The sequence below is a fragment of the Ranitomeya imitator genome, chromosome 9 (genome assembly GCF_032444005.1).
Source record: "Ranitomeya imitator isolate aRanImi1 chromosome 9, aRanImi1.pri, whole genome shotgun sequence".
NCBI classification, from domain to species: Eukaryota; Metazoa; Chordata; class Amphibia; order Anura; family Dendrobatidae; genus Ranitomeya; species Ranitomeya imitator.
The window spans coordinates 25,774,994-25,792,606 of NC_091290.1; the positions used below are offsets into that span (position 1 = coordinate 25,774,994).

At 45.0% G+C, this 17,613-nt stretch overlaps 2 protein-coding genes across 2 annotated transcripts in view; both read left to right on the forward strand.

The window, feature by feature from the left end:
• GALNT18 (polypeptide N-acetylgalactosaminyltransferase 18) overlaps positions 1 to 17,613 on the forward strand; it is a 255,237-nt gene that overhangs the window by 12,469 nt on the left and 225,155 nt on the right. The gene's annotated exons all lie outside the window — the stretch shown is intronic.
• On the forward strand, positions 14,473 to 17,455 carry LOC138649287 (uncharacterized). Its single transcript, XM_069739539.1, has 2 exons — positions 14,473 to 15,039; positions 15,831 to 17,455. The coding sequence occupies exons 1-2, from the start codon at positions 14,799 to 14,801 to the stop codon at positions 17,153 to 17,155; spliced, it is 1,566 nt and encodes a 521-aa protein (XP_069595640.1). The 5' UTR covers positions 14,473 to 14,798; the 3' UTR covers positions 17,156 to 17,455.

Below are 17,613 nucleotides of genomic sequence, written 5' to 3' on the forward strand. Positions count from 1 at the left end.
TTGTACTGAGCAGTGTGAGATGCCAACAGCAGCAAGGAGGGGGGACAGTGAGGAGCTGTGAGTGAGGCTAGGTTGGCGCAGAATCAGTCTAAACCTTGAATTAGGATTACAAGGCCAGTCTGATTTTGATTTTCAAAGGAAGTACACCAGCCTCATTAGGGCTGAGTGATCAGTTTTAAATGTAATCCAGTTTCTAATGTGAAATCTGATGGATGCACTTTAAAATTATGAAACTGTGGCAGAGAAAATGTTTTTTTTTTAAAAATGATTTATTAAAACTACGGTAATATGCATTTGAGAGTTGATCCCACTCCTTCATCAGGTCGATACCCAATGGAGGAGTTTGAGCAATTCTGAAATGTGTAATTTTAATAAAGCCAAAATTAAAAGTTTGGACAGTCATGGGCCGACCTCAAAATATATATATATATATTTCTACTATTTGAGACGGGGTTTCCTCATGAACTATTAACTTTTTTTTTTTTATAAGGAAGAAAACTTAAAGGGGTTTCCCACGAACAAAGTACATTTTGGAAAATATTTCTTAGAATAAAATATTGGAATAATATAATGTTATGTAAGAGCAGTAAAAAGTATGTGGTCAATGGCCTAAATTAAAGGGAATCTGTCACCAGGCTTGACCGATGTGAGATATTACCACCAACTTTCAGGCCTGATATCCTGCATTCTCTAGTGCTATATATGCCCCCATTCCCAAATGCAAGGCCAGAAAAAGACCTTTTTATTATACTCACCTGGGGGGGGCGCTCCAGTCCAAGGGGTGTTGCTGGTCTTGGTCCGACGCTTCACTTCTTGCTTCGTGTGGATGATGCGTCCCTACAACACCCCTCAGATTGGAGCAATTCCCCGGGTGAGTATAATAAAAGGTCTTTCCTGGTCTTGCAGGTCAGGTTGGCGGCAGATATACAGCATTATAGAATTCTGTATATCAGGCCTGAAAGGAGGTGTCTTTATCTTATATCTGGCCAACCTGGTGACAGGTTCCTTTTCAATATGTATATGTAATAACAAAGGACAAAATGCCTTGAATAATACAGATAAAGTATGATGTCAACAGAAGGCATCCATACAGTATAATGGCCCCACATAGCTCTCCATACAATTTGATGGCCCCATATAGTGCTCTATATAGTATAATGGCTCCACTTAGCTCACCATACAGTATAATGGCCCCATATAGCTCTCCATACAGTATAATGGCCCCAAATAGTGCTCGATATATTATAATGGCCCCACTTAGCTCACCATACAGTATAATGGCCCCATATAGCTTTCCATACAGTATAATGACCGCACATAGCTCTTTATACAGTATAATGGCCCCATATAGTGCTCGATATAGTATACTGGCCCCGCATAGCTCTCCATACAGTATACTGGCCCCACATAGCTCTCCATACAGTATACTGGCCCCACATAGCTTTCCATACAGTATACTGGCCCCACATAGCTCTCCATACAGTATACTGGCCCCACATAGCGCTCCATGCAGTATAATGGCCCCATATAATGCTCGATATAGTATAATGGCCCCACATAGCTCTCCATACAGTATACTGGCCCCACATAGCTCTCCATACAGTATGATGGCCCCACATAGCTCTCCATGCAGTATAATGGCCCCACATAGCTCTTCATACAGTATAATGGCCCCACATAGCTCTCCATACAGTATACTGGCCCCACATAGCTCTCCATACAGTATAATGACCCACATAGCGCTCCATGCAGTATAATGGCCCCACATAGCGTTCCATACAGTATAATGGCCCCACATAGCGTTCCATACAGTATAATGGCCCCACATAGCGTTCCATACAGTATATTGGCCCCACATAGCGCTCCATGCAGTATAATGGCCCCACATAGCGTTCCATACAGTATAATGGCCCCACATAGCGCTCCATGCAGTATAATGGCCCCACATAGCGTTCCATACAGTATAATGGCCCCACATAGCGTTCCATACAGTATAATGGCCCCACATAGCGTTCCAAACAGTATATTGGCCCCACATAGCGCTCCATGCAGTATAATGGCCCCACATAGCGTTCCATACAGTATAATGGCCCCACATAGCGTTCCATACAGTATAATGGCCCCACATAGCGTTCCATACAGTTATGGTTTCTTCATGGTGTCTTCAGATCCTCTGCACATCTTAGTACAGCGCGCTCGTTATGATGTCATCGCGTCCGCTACGCTGAGACGTCAGATGAGAGAAGGCGCTTCAGCTGATGTTCCCTGTGATGAAAGTGTGATGCCAGGTGGGAGACTTGCTCAGTGTCAGGGACAAATCTTCAGGGGGGACCTGCCCGGCGTCGCGGGCCAGAGCTTGACATATGTGACTTATATATCTACAGACTGCGCCCGTATGAGTTTTTGTGATACTCTGTTCTGGTTCTCACGAGTCCTGGAGCCATCGGTCGGAGCTGCAGCCCTTTCTGGGGGTCTAACCTTGGTCTTAGTGTTGTGCCTGCCCTGCCCGGCTCAGGTGGGCAGTTTGCTACCATTCACTGAGCAATGACCCAGACTGGTGCAGACATGGAGCTTTTCTCTTCGTGATCTGTGTAATTTCTGTCTCTGCCGAGCTCCGCAGTGTTCGCCGGATGGAGAGACATCAGCCTGCATTTTAACTTCTGCCAAACTGCATCGTCTTGGAGGGACTGAGTTCAGCGGAAAGTGATGGACGGTGCTCGGATCTAATCTTCTCTTTTGGCTTAAAGGGAACCTGTCGCCCCCCCCCTCAGGCGTTTGTAACTAAAAGAGCCACCTTGTGCAGCACTAATGCTGCATTCTGACAAGGTGGCTCTTTTAGTTATGTTCCTTGCACACGCTGAAATAAACACCCTATAAAATGTGCCCCCTCATACCGTGAAACCGTCCGGGAGGCGGGACTTTCCTTCCTAATAAGACGCAGTACAGCCGTCATTCACACCCCCTTGGTGCCGCCTCCTCAGAAACCGTTTTAGTGAACAACCCCCAGAGCCCTTCCTCCCGGCTTCCCAGCCCTCCACCTCCAAAACCAACTTCTCCACCATTGCAGAAGACGGACTCTCCACTCTACTCTCAAGATCGCATCTCACCACCTGTGCACTTGACCCGATCCCTTCCCACTTCATCCCAAACCTCACCAGTCTTCATCCCAACCCTAACCCATCTCTTCAACCTATCACTAACAACTGGTGTTTTCCCCTCAAGCTTTAAACATGCCTCCATCACACCTATCCTCAAAAAGCCCTCTCTTGACCCATCCTCTGTATCTTGCTATCGCCCTATATCACTTCTCCCCTATGCCTCCAAGCTACTGGAACAACACGTCCATCTTGAACTGTCCTCCCATCTCTCTTCTTGCTCCCTCTTTGACCGCCTACAATCTGGCTTCCGGTCACACCACTCCACTGAAACTGCCCTAACTAAGGTCACCAATGATCTCTTAACCGCCAAGAGCAAGCGACACTACTCTGTCCTCCTCCTCCTGGACCTGTCCTCTGCCTTTGACACAGTGGACCATCCCCTATTATTACAGACTCTCTCATCTCTTGGCATCACAGACTTGGCCCTATCCTGGATCTCATCATACCTAACAGACCGGACATTCAGCGTCTCCCACTCACACACCACCTCCTCACCTCACCCCCTATCTGTCGGAGTCCCACAAGGTTCAGTTCTAGGGCCCCTGCTCTTCTCCATTTACACCTTTGGCCTGGGACAGCTCATAGAATCTCATGGCTTTCAGTATCATCTCTATGCTGATGACACACAGATCTACATCTCTGGACCAGATATCACCTCCCTACTAACCAGAATCCCTCAATGTCCGTCCACTATTTCATCCTTCTTCTCCGCTAGATTTCTGAAACTTAACATGGACAAAACAGAATTCATCATCTTTCTCCCATCTCATGCAAACCCCCCCCCCCCCCCCATGAACCTATCTATTACAGTAAACGGCTGCCCACTCTCCCCAGTCCCACAAGCTCGCTGCCTCGGGGTAATCCTTGACACTGATCTCTCCTGTAAACCACATATCCAAGCCCTTTCCACTTCCTGCCGCCTTCAACTCAAAAATATTTCCCGTATCCATACATTCCTAAACCAAGAATCTGCAAAAACCCTAGTCCATGCCCTCATCATCTCCCGCCTTGACTACTGTAACCTCCTGCTCTGTGGCCTCCCCTCGAACACTCTCGCACCCCTCCAGTCTATTCTAAACTCTGCTGCCCGACTAATCCACCTGTCCCCCACTATTCCCCGGCTTCTCCCCTCTGTCAATCCCTTCACTGGCTCCCCATTACCCAGAGACTCCAGTACAAAACCTTAACCATGACGTACAAAGCCATCCACAACCTGTCTCCTCCATACATCTGCGACCTCGTCTCCCGGTACTTACCTACACGCAACCTTCGATCCTCACAAGATCTTCCCTACTCCCCTCTTATCTCCTCTTCCCACAATCGCATACAAGATTTCTCTCGCGCATCACCCCTACTCTGGAACCCTCTACCACAACATATCAGACTCTCGCCTACCATCAAAACCTTCAAAAGAACCTGAAGACCTACCTCTTCAGACAAGCCTACAACCTGCAGTAACCACCAATCCACCAAACCGCTGCATGACCAGCTCTACCCTCGCCTACTGTATCCTCACCCATCCCTTGTAGATTGTGAGCCCTCGCGGGCAGGGTCCTCTCTCCTCCTGTACCAGTTGTGACTTGTATTGTTCAAGATTATTGTACTTATCTTTATGTATACCCCTCCTAACATGTAAAGCGCCATGGAATAAATGGCATAATAATAATAATAATATTATTATCAGCATCATCTGGGGGCAACGTCCAATCACCCCCCTCAAAATGTTGTCCCAGTAAAAGTTCTTACGTCATCCTTCCCTCTTAAAGGGTTTGTCGACAACTAAAAAAATTTTCTATTTTTCTAAAAGTGGCACCCCCTTCTTGTTCATGGTTGCATCTGGTATTACAGCTCATCGCAGTCCACAGTTAACTTTTCAGATATAGAAAAAAAATTGCTGACTTTTAAGTAATAAGTCACGAGATGTACGTAATCTATCTTCTCCGAACGCCCAGTCCCTTCTGTATGGGAACAGAGGATTCATCACTGTAATGAGGTAGATTGTAGATTTTCACAAGGAAAAGTTTGGGGAACATGATGTAGCTTTAATGGTGGACACGTCCGCCTTCAATCAAGTTCCTAAAACTAATAGTGTCCATGACTGTTATGCCGGATCAATTTGCATACTTACTGCTCTCGCGCCCTAATCTTTCTCGCGCCCTAATCTTTCTCGCGCCCAGGGTTTGACCACAAAGACCCCTGATCTGACTAGCTTCATAGAGATAAATCACTGCACATGGCCATCATAGTGATAGTCACCCAGCTTTCCTGGGAGCAGAAAAGACTGAAGAAACTGTTAAATCCAATTTTTATGAATTTGACAAGATGACGACGTCTCAAGGTCTTCCTGGGGATTCTTTGTGTATAATTAGCTGTGAGTGGCGTCTCCCCAGGGTCGCTGCTCTTATATTGAGCTCTGAATAATATATGTCTGTCTCTGTTCTTGTCCCCGGGACACCAAAGCTGTCGTGCTTCATTCCTGCGCAGTGTAACGCTGGTGCAGCGATGGCGATGATCCGCCCCGGATCAGCACTGATACCGGGTGGAATACTGCATGGTCTTTAGTTAAAGAAAATCTTTGTGGGGGGTTTAAGTCTAAGAAATGATACCCCCTCCCCCTCTAGTATAAGACTCATAGGGCAGCTCCTCGCCAAAATATGACATTAAAGTAACTAGAAATTTGCAAAAATATGTAAATATTATGGGAAATGTACATTTCATGGAGTTGCTGTTGTGTAGACTGATGTTGTGGTTTGTTACATGTTTCTAAAGGGAAACCAACACCAAGATAAACCCAATATACAAGGGCAACTAATACTAATGAGTGATGTTGTGCTCACTAATTGGCTTAATGAAATTTTAGGAGGGGGTAACATTACATTACTGATCCTGAGTTACATCCTGTATTATACTCCAGAGCTGCACTCACTATTCTGCTGGTGCAGTCACTGTGTACATACATTACATTACTGATCCTGAGTTACATCCTGTATTATACTCCAGAGCTGCACTCACTATTCTGCTGGTGCAGTCACTGTGTACATACATTACTGATCCTGAGTTACATCCTGTATTATACTCCAGAGCTGCACTCACTATTCTGCTGGTGCAGTCACTGTGTACATACATTACTGATCCTGAGTTACATCCTGTATTATACTCCAGAGCTGCACTCACTATTCTGCTGGTGCAGTCACTGTGTACATACATTACTGATCCTGAGTTACATCCTGTATTATACTCCAGAGCTGCACTCACTATTCTGCTGGTGCAGTCACTGTGTACATACATTACATTACTGATCCTGAGTTACATCCTGTATTATACTCCAGAGCTGCACTCACTATTCTGCTGGTGCAGTCACTGTGTACATACATTACTGAACCCGAGTTACATCCTGTATTATACTCCAGAGCTGCACTCACTATTCTGCTGATTATTAGAAAGTCAGCATGCTTGTAGACAGCTGTGACCCATACAACAATAGTTGTTCTAATACTGAGGAGCAGTCCCTTTTCCTGAATGACGTCTCTTGATGTCAGGACGCCGCTCTCCATATTAGAGGTCTCGGACTCCCATGTGACAGTAGCGGCACAGACAGACGTCCATTCGCTCATGATTAATTTTTCCGGTATCTCGGCAGCAGTGCGTTGTCTGATCTGACACGACTGGTGCGGGGCGGTGAGGCTGTGTTTGGTGGAGTGCACCCTTCCCAGCTCTCACCTCTCATCGTGTAGGGCAGGGGTCCCCAACTCCAGTCCTCAAGGCCCACCAACAGGTCATGTTTTCAGGATTTCCTTTGCATTGCACAGGTGATGCAATTATTACCTGGGCAAGACTAAGGAAATCCTGAAAACATGACATGTTGGTGGGCCTTGAGGACTGGAGTTGGGGACCCCTGGTGTAGAGGGTTCGCTCTCAGTTGATGACCCGGTAAGCTGCCGGCACTGCTGGACCCTCATTATCTCCCCTCGCACATGTTCCAAAAACTCTCCAGTCTGCAAAAACATATGGTGTCCGGGACACGAGGCCTGGCAGCTGCCTCCATCCATGTACCGGGTTGACTAAATGGAATGAACGATTAATTAGTTTACTCCGTCTAATTGATGAGCTCGTCTTGTCAGGAATATTTGCTCGTTTAAGGTAATTATTTGAGATTTTTAATTGAGAGATCAGCCTGAAGTCAGCGCTCCGCACTCCTGACCCTGCGCCTGTGCAGCATCTGTGCCCTGTGCAGCTGGTCCATGACAATCTTATAAAGGGTCTGTGTATTTTTATGTTTATTAAAGAAAAAAAGCCTACACTTCTGCTGTTTGTGTAAATCAATATTACAAACAAATGTACAAAACTTTGTAACATTTTGTGGGGGGATAATTGTTTGTTTCCTTTTTTTTTTGAACTCCTCATTAACTCTGAAAAATCCACCTTGCTCCAGATATAGACTCGTTATGCTACTTTCCAATAAGTGCTTAATTCTTCCCCTGGTGCTGGATTCACAGCTACGCTACTGAATACCCAAGTATGACGTTTTCCATACTCCGGCTTCTGAAGAATACTCTATATAGAGGCAAGTGAGTAGGAATCCCTCATGTATGCATATGCTGTGTAAGGCAGACATCATAGCAAATACTCTGTACCCACTAGCTCCGAGACCGCTGCATATTCGAGAGCGGGAAATTGTTGAAGAATTCAGGATACAAGTCAATAATGGCCTGAAATAGTGGAATTCCTCATGTACTCACACAACAGATCATTCTGAAGTTACACGTATTCTTTAGTTCTAAGGGGTAATGTTTCTCTTTGTAGAGAGTGACATGCCAATATAAAGAGACTGTAGGCCATGTAATGCTCCTCTGGGAAATAAAATATGCAAATTACCTCTTCATAGAAGAGGTCTTGTACTGGAGGTAGCAATCCTAAAAGTCAATATTGATCCTTTAACGAACCTTGCCGCATGGCTTGGGCTAAAAGCCAAACCAGAATCTCAATTTTTCAGACTCGTATTTCAGGCTTTTTGCCCCTCCTCAGGGCAACGCAAGAGATCTGATTTGACTGTTTAAGATGCCTATGAATGTGGTGTAAGGGGTGAGTGTCCTGCCTAAGTTGCCAATGTAAGGAGACTTATAGGCCATGGAATGCTCCTCTTGGAAATTAAAAAGCAAATTTGCTTCTTTAGAGAGAAGTACTTGAACTGAAATCAATATCTTGCTTTTTGCTGAGTAGGGGGAACAACCCCGAAACACGTGTCTGCAAATTGAGATTCTGGTTTGGCTTTTAGTCCAGTTTGTACTGTTGCTTTGTGTCAGTGTATCAGTGCAGGTCAGCGCAATATTAATCCAGATTGAGATTGTGATTTGCGCTGTCGCTGCTCGTCTGTGTGGTAACACTGTAGCGGGCTCATCCGCTGTATGAGCAGGCCAATCTCCGAATGATCCAAGAAATGCAGCAGCTTTAGCAACATCCACAATTTGTATTGAAGCCATCTTCACAAGGTGTCCCGTGCCAAGTGACTGCGTTCCTCCAGAGTCCTGTCTCTGCTGAGCGATGACCTCTCACGTAAATGCCGCTGGAATGAACTTGCAGAAAATAATACATCAGCTTAAAAAAAAAAAAAAAAAAAAAAAAAAAAAGGAAAAAGCAACTGCGGCTTCCGTCGGTGGTAGAACCGCTTGCTTAGGGCAGAGTATTTAACCTGCTAATTATCTCTTTGATTGACTAGCTACCTGCTGAATAATTGTGAGGCTGTGACAGCGATTGCATTGTGCGAGCCGGCAGCGCTCTGCGTGAGGACGCCTCATTGAAATGCACACAATAATCCGAATGCTAATGCGCAGGAAACGTGCAAAATGTGATACATTACGGACGGATTAGGTCCCTTTGATTTTTGGATTTCCTTAATGCACTGCGGACAAGGGATGGGGCCCATGGGGTCACTGTGTGCTTCATATGTAGCACCCCACTCCTTCCTTTGGTCCCAGAGCCATGAAGACCACCCTTATAGCAAATCAACATGGGACTTATCCTCTGCAGCGGATCTCAGGATGCCCTTTGATTTCGAGGGAGATAAGATGACTGTAGAGGGGTCTGTAGGGGGAACGGAGGGTCTTCTGCCAAGGAGCGTGCATGTGCATTTGGAGACCGTTAAAAGTAGCAGTCGGCCGAGCCAGCTTTTGGAAGTGTATGGCCACCTTTAAGGCCACTCGTTGAGCAGATGCGTGCCCCGTGCATCCAGATTTTTTTTCGGGGTCAAGTCTTCTTATGCTGCACTGCTTGTAACTAAACCAAGTCACCCAAGAGTCTGAGTCATAGACGTTTAATGCCTAGAGACCCCTTAAATGCGGGAGGATTTTCATAAATATTAGTGGTTGCCTTAAGTTAATAAAATTGTGCTAAATTTCACTCTGCAATCATCATTCCTTCGTGTTTTAGACCCACTGATATGCAGTTTGCAGCCTGATCTAAGTTTCAGATTTTTTTCTCCCAGCAATATAGGCTGAATGTGAAGCCGGTGTATATTCAGGGTGCTTAACTTAATTGCTCTTCAAATGCTTTCCCTTTTTTTTTTTTTCTACAGCCTGCTTTTCTCTGCCCTCCAAGAGACTGTAGATACTTTCCCCTCTTTCTACATTGTGGAGATCTGTGTACAACCCTCTACCTGCTGCTGTCTTTAACACGGAGAGAAAGGAGGGGGGAAAAAAAGAGTAGGAGTTGTGGTGGATTTGTAACATATCACTCGCTTAGACAAATGACTTGGATACTCTGCTGGAGCAAAATGTTGGAAACTTGTCAAATGGGATAATTATGCAGCGCCGTAAGCTTATCAGGGTTTTGTCCTGTGCTTTAACCGCTCGCAATTTACAGGAACCCGTCCAGCGTCCAGATATCAGACACAGCCAAGGACCCCGGGTAAAGGCAGAAACTGTCTGTTGCTGCTTCTGTCTTCTGTTACACTGGCTGAGTGAGTCCAGTAGTGTTCAGAAACATCAGAAAAAGCAAAAAAAAAAAAATGACTACAAAATTAATGAACTGCGTGCGCCATTTTCAAAGAGTATTAAAAAAAAAAGCGCATGTGCTGCATTTATGCATTTGAGGCTAGTAACAATTTTTACTCTTCGGTTTCATTAAAAACCGTTGCACCGTTTTGGCTTTTCTGAGCTCTTTGTTCCTCGGCACATTCAACTTCGCTGTGGTCTGTGATCATAAATCAGGTACAATCTCCCTGTCAGTCCATCATTGCGAACTCACTGATGGATCCTCAGTTAAATCATTCTGCAGCCAGCAATGTACAGGGCAACACTTTGGCTATAGAAGACAAACGGGGCTAATTTTGTAACGAAACCCAATTGCCAAAATGATTTTAAGCTCCAAATACATTCATTTAAGGAAGAAGAAAAACATTTCCCCACTTGTGAACAACTCTTTTTAAGCCTTTTGGACTGTCTGTACAAGTTCTTGCAGGTTCAGTTAGGTAATTGGTTGCATTTCTGTAAGAAAAAAAAATCACCGCTGCAGCCAAACAGTCCAGGGCATTGGCAGAGACAGTTTGTTTTTTGGCCGCAATACCAGATGCTACCTTTGGACCGAAGTGGCGCTGTTTTAGGAAGAAATCGGATTTTGTTTTGCTTGCAGTAAGATTATTTCTGGGCAGCACCTGTTTATAGAGGATGTTCGGTCCAGTTGCCGGTGTCGCTGCCCTCCGGATTTACTGGCAGTCACAGAGGATTTCCTGCCCACTCGAGGAGAAGCCGCGTCCAGCCGCGCCCTGATTTACAGCGCTGACGTACCGGTGCTATAAAACTCTTTGGCCCGAGCATTTTACATCATTGTTTTGGACCAGATGTTCAGCCATTCCGTGAAACCCTTTAAATTCAATTTCCGGCTTGAGCTTTTACATGGGACTGCGATGCGGAGTGTACGGGGTACAGGGAGCCGCCATAGTGTGGCCTTGGCAGGAGCGACTACGGGGCTGCAGGCATCGCTCTATCCCAGGAGCCCCGCGCCTTGTATGATACTGGGGGTCTGTGGAAAGCTGGTGGTCAGCCAGCAAAAGCTGGGATCAATCAGAAAGCAATAAATGGATTAATAAAAGATTTCCCGACTCCGGAGCTGAGAGTTCTGTGTGATCAGCAGCAAAACTGCAGCCAAGAAAATATATATATAAAAAAAAAATTATACATTTTTTTTTCTTTTTTTTCCCAATTTGCACTAATGACCAGAAATCCGGCAGCCGACGCGTCTCCTGTGTTGAGCGAAAGGATCCGATCTCACAAGGTTCTAAGATCTGATCTTGTGGCGTCTTCACACGACTCATCAGTGGATTAATCCCATCCAGTATGGCCGCCGCCTATGCCCCATAACGTTCAGTGCCAGTCTCCAGTGATCACAGCGGATCGAGTGCCAGAGACATTCAGTGCTGGTCTAATTGTGTCTGCTGGTAAGTGAAATCTTTATACAGGAAAAACTTGTGACCCAGGATGGAGACCCCGACCCTGCGAAACTAGGGGATCAAGCAGCTACTTTTGCTGAAACCCTCCATTCTTTACCCTGCAGGCTGCACTGGAGAACACTTCATCGATAAACCTGCTGGATTCTGACCACCCCATGTCAGCCATTAAGATGGGCGGCATTATACCCCCTCTCCCCGGTCATGACCACTCATGTCGCTGGGTGCGGAGGGGTGACTAGCGCAGCTCTTGCGACTCCTTGTCATTCCTGGGATATTTGTTGCCTTTGATCACATTTTTGCTCACTAGAGGTAGATAGAGGGGAACACCAGATGCTGCTGGGATTGTTGGGGTCTTCAGGGCCCAGGAAACAGCAACCTCCCTCTCAATTCATGTGAACTTGTAGATTCCCTGTAAAGTTGTTGTAGTCCAGCAGTGATAGGAGCGGCCGATATCAGTGACCTCTTATTACAGTCCAGCAGTGATAGGAGCAACACATCACTCTCGCTTACCATCGAAACCTTCAAAAAGTAACCACCGATCCACCAAACCGCTGCACGGCCAGCTCTACCCTCACCTACTGTATCCTCACCCATCCCTTGTAGATTGTGAACCCTCGCGGGCAGGGTCCTCTCTCCTCCTGTACCAGCTGTGACTTGTATTGTTCAAGATTACTTGTTTTTATTATGTATACCCCTCTTCACATGTAAAGCGCCATGGAATAAATGGCGCTATAATAATAAATAATATCAGTGACCTCTTATTACAGTCCAGCAGTGATAGGAGCGGCCGATAACCGTGACCTCTTATTACAGTCCAGCAGCAGTCTCAGACATCCAGGTTATGAACACTGCAGTTGGCCTCTCCCGGATTGCATACAGGGGGTATGTAATGTAGTGTCCGGTGACTACCCCTGGGGGCGCTGTAAAGGCAGAATTCATGTTTCTTACTCAAATTGTGTAGAACAGAATAACCTGGGACCCTCTATAAGTGATTCCTGGGGGTCCTATGTTGTCCCTCTGCGGCTGACGTTGCGGTGTCGGTGTGCCGTTCACTTTACATGTCTATCAGAGTTTCCTCCGCTTTCTGTCGGTCCACACCTGCAGAGCGGGAGATGAGGACGCGGCTGCCAGCAGCTTGTGTGAACATGTTGTCTCCTGGAAGGAATCTGGAAAATGTGAGGCTGCCTGTGGAAAGTGTGACGGAGCCGCAGCGGTGACTGAATGGGCCTTTTATAGTGTGACAAGTATCGCTCGGCTCTGCTGCATATGACAAGGGAATATTTGCCCTTCTCTACACCGGTCTCTGGGGGGCAGCCCCTGATCTTGTGAGAATGTCTCTGGATTCTGCAAAAGTGACTGTGGGGCTCGGCGGCCCCGCGACTGTGGGGCTCGGCGGCCCCGCGACTGTGGGGCTCGGCGGCCCCGCGACTGTGGGGCTCGGCGGCCCCGCGACTGTGGGGCTCGGCGGCCCCGCGACTGTGGGGCTCGGCGGCCCCGCGACTGTGGGGCTCGGCTAGGAGACTGACCACTGCTGATAGACTTGCAGAGGTGGCTGGTCACCTCAGCAATGAGAAATAATAGTTTAAAAAACGGTCATCAATTCATGATGACGGAGAGGATTTTTATTATGAAGTCAATCACAGAGTTGCTAATTTGTGCAATGTTACCAGTTTATTGAGAGAAGCCCCTTTATGGTCTTGTGTTGAGATTTGTGTTGTCTTTTTATCGTTTAATAAGTTGTACCTGCCGTCAGACGGTTTTTATTGTGGATGTAAATTATTCACTGACAGCAAGAAGAACTGATCTACAGGGACCGTTATGGGGTCCACATCTCCTCTCTGTGGTTCTTGGGATCCCGCAGCTCTCACCTGTCTCTCCCTAGAAACTGTCAAATCTTTTTTTTTTAATTCTTAAACTTCCCCCTCAGGGACAGTTTTTCCTTTCTTTCTTTTTTTTTTCTCTCCTGTATTTCTTGGCTGAAATCCATATTGTGGAAGAGCGGTGCGCTCCCTGCAGAAGGAGACGTGCGGCTCCAGGTCCTACTAGAAGGAAAGAGCTTGTTGGAGTGTGAGGAGCGGCTCTGCCTATAACACAGGCCTGCTTGTCTACAAGGCTGTGGAGCCGCTGCCAGCCGGGATATGTGAGGCATGTGAACAGCCAGGAATTCTATTAAGTCCTTGCTGGAAATGTTAGAAGCCTTCTTCTTCTTCTTCTTCATTCCCCTGCACCGCGCCCTCTGATTCCTCTACCTCACAGAACAGAACAGCAAAAGGTCACACTGTGATAAGGTTAATGAGGCCGAGATCCAAATCCTATACATCCATCCCTGCCAAATAGACAGGAAACAGCGCCAATTACTGAAAAGGACACGCAAATATATTATGTCACAGGGCAGTATTTTAGGCTACTTTCACACTTGCGTCAGTACGGGTCCATCGCTATGCGTAGGGCCGACGTACCGACGCACGTTGTGAAATTTGTACACGACGTGGGCAGCGGATGGTTTTTCAACGCATCCGCTGCCCATTCTGAAGTCCGGGGAGGAGGGGGCGGAGTTTCGGCCGCGCATGCGCGGTAGAAAATGGCGGACGCAGAGGACCAAAAAAAGTTACATTGAACGGTTTTTTGTGACGACGGTCTGCCGAAACACGACGGATCCGTCGCACGACGGACACGACGTATGGCGATCTGTCGCTAATACAAGCAGGGTGGATTGATTTAAATCACGCCGATTTTAAATCAAAAGATTTTTTTCTATTTAAATCGGATCGATTTAAATCATGATTTTAATCATGATTTAAATCACTGATTTAAATCAAAAGGTTTTTTTTTAATATAAATCACGATTAAAATGAGAAGTGAGAGCAGTGCGCATGTGCGCCCATAGTTACACGGACGAAACTAGGGGCAACGATCTAACGCCAGGGTGAGGGGGGGGACCCCAAAGTAAGTAAAAATCTTTTTTGTTTTACTATATGGCAATAGGTAGGTGTTTAAAAGCAGCATGTCTTAATTGTATAAACTATTAATAGCCTCCACATTTTGTTCATACTGCCCCTTTAATTCCACACTTCTAGCTTGGTTTCACTTTTGGTTTAGTTTCTTTTTCCATTCAGTTGACATGCCCAAACTTGTTGGATAGTCAGCAGTACTTGGCTGTAGTAACAATCAAACTTCATAAGTGATCTGTGTGAGCCATGGCAGGTCGTAAGAGAGACCCTATTTGGGTTCATTTTGTTGAGATGCCAGCAGCAGATCTTGGAAAGAAAGGTGCAAGAGCAAAGTGCAAATACTGTCAAAAGGATATCCAAGGACTTGTTTGCCGTTTGAAATCAGATTATGAAAACTGCAACCAGAAGGGAAATGAAGATGTTGATAGTGATACAACTAATGCCAATGAACCCCCACAGCTTCTTATGCACCAGGAGCCTAGTACTAGTAAGTCTGGCAATTACAACCTATTTTTTTAACAGACATTTTACTGGGATGGTTAAAGTCTATGAAAAGAGAAATTTCTAGCACTACTAGTTCTGGAGTATAGAATTTAAATTTATGTTAAGGCAATATTTCACAGAAAATTAACGCTAAAGGACATGTGCACCTTTATTTTTTTAAGGTGCACATGTCCTCCCCCCCCCCCCCCCCGCAGCGCTCTTACCTCCGATCCCCGCAGCGCTGAGATCCGTGGCTTCGTTTTGACCGTCCGCCTCCCGTCCTCCGGTTGCGGCCTACTCGCAGTGATCCAGCGGCGTGACGTCAGCGGGCCGCACGCTCCATTGAAATGAATGGAGGCTCGCGGACGGGCAGAACGAAGCCACGGATCCCCGCAGCGCTGACATCAGAGGTAAGAGAGCTGCGGGGGGAGGACATGTGCACACTGCACCTTAAAAAATAAAGGTGCACATGTCCTTTAAGTAAAAATAAAGTGTGTATACGCTTATTTTTTTTTTTTATTGTAGGCTGCAATTCACTTTTGAAGTCTGCCAAATTGACCATTTTTAAAAAAAAAAACATTTTTAAAACTTTTGTGACATAATTTTTTTCAGTTGCTCTGATATTAGTTACCAGTATTACAGCAACTTCACCGGAAAACTTGAGTAGCATAACTTTTGAGACAGCCCTTATAGGACGAGGACCATTACATTGTTCAAAAAGTTTGTTTCAAAATATTTTCGTTATATTTCTTCAAATACGCAGTCGATTTATATTTTTAATTTCTGTGCTTTCAGGGTCAAATATGGCTTGTGCTGCACGTGACAATCAATATCTGGGTACAACTTCAACAAAGCAGCCCAAAAAAAAACTTTGCGTGCAAAGTGTAGAAAAATTCATCTTAAAGACTACGACGAGCCAGAAAGAACATTTTGACGAATTAATTGCTAAATTCATATTTGCAACCAATTCTTCTTTCCGACTAGTTGAGCACCCATTGTTTGTACAAATGATCGAAGGAATTAGACCAGGCTACAAACCACCAAGTAGATTTGATATCTCAGGAAAACATCTTCAGGCTGTATACGACATAGAAAGAGCGGCTTGTACAAAATATTTGAAAGACAAGGTTGTTAACATGAGCTTGGATGGTTGGAGCAACATCCACAACGACCCCATAATTTGCAATTGTGTCACAACAGAAGATGGTGAAACTTACCTTACAGACACAATCGACACATCTGGAAATTCACATACTGCTGAATATTTACTTGAAATTGCTAAGAACTCAATTCACCAATGCCAAGAACAGTTTGGATGTAAAGTAAGGAGCTTAGTTACTGATAACGCAAGCAATGTGGCAAAAATGCGAGCGGAACTGGCACATGAGGATGACACAAATGTCATTACATACGGTTGTTCTGCCCATTTGTTGCATCTTTTGGCAAAAGACCTGCATATTTCGGGTGTCAAGGAACATGTTGTAGAAATTGTTAAATATTTCTGCAATAATCATTTTGCACATGCAACCTACAAGGAAATGGGAGGACTGAAGTTGGTTCTACCACAAGATGTTAGATGGAATACCTTGGCTGACTGCTTGGAAATGTTTATTAACAACTGGTCAAAATTACTGTCCATTTGCGAAACACATCGGGATAAAATTGATGCTAATATACGAAGCAAAGTATTAAATCTTGGTGTGAAGAGAAATGCCGAGGACCTTTTGGAAAGGTTAAAGCCAATATCGATTGCGTTGGATAAAATGCAGAAAGATACTGCAACCATAGCTGATGCCACAGAAGTTTGGAAAGATTTAGAAGGTTCTCTAGATCGCTTGAACCTCTCAAACAATGTAAAGGTTGCAATACAGCACCGCAAGGACCAAGCATTAAAAGAAGAACACTATTTAGCCAATATCTTGCATCCCATCTACAGAGGGAAAAAATTATCTGAGGCGGAAATCAACTCTGCAATGGAGTGGCTCGCCAATACTAACCATGACATTGTGGCAACTGTGCTGAAATTGAAGTGTGAATCTGCACCATTTCAAAAATACATGTTTGCAGATAACGTCGTTAATGAACTAAAACCACTGGACTGGTGGAAGTCGCAAAGATAATAAATCTAGCTACTCAGCTACTGACTGCATCGGCTTCATCCGCAGGAGTAGAGAGATTGTTTTCTTCATTTGGTTTTGTGCACACAACAGTCCGAAACCGCTTAGGAACTGCTAAAGCAGGACAACTGGTTTTCCTATTAAAAGTCCTAAATAAACAGTAGGCTTAAAGGACTGATGTATTCACTGAAGATGTTTGCTTACTTCAAACGTTAGAGATAGGCTATTGTTAAAAAGTACTTACTCTCTGTAGTTCAATTCTGAGTGTTTAATAGTGCAAATAAAAATTATTAGGTTTCATAATCAACTGTTTTAATATTTTTATTTGTGTAAAACAATTAGATTTGCAAAAAGACAAAGTTTTGCTTGTGTACAACTTGATTAAAAAATCTGATTTAAATCAAATGATTTAAATCAAAAAAATCTGATTTAAATAAAAAAAATCTGATTTTTTTGATTTT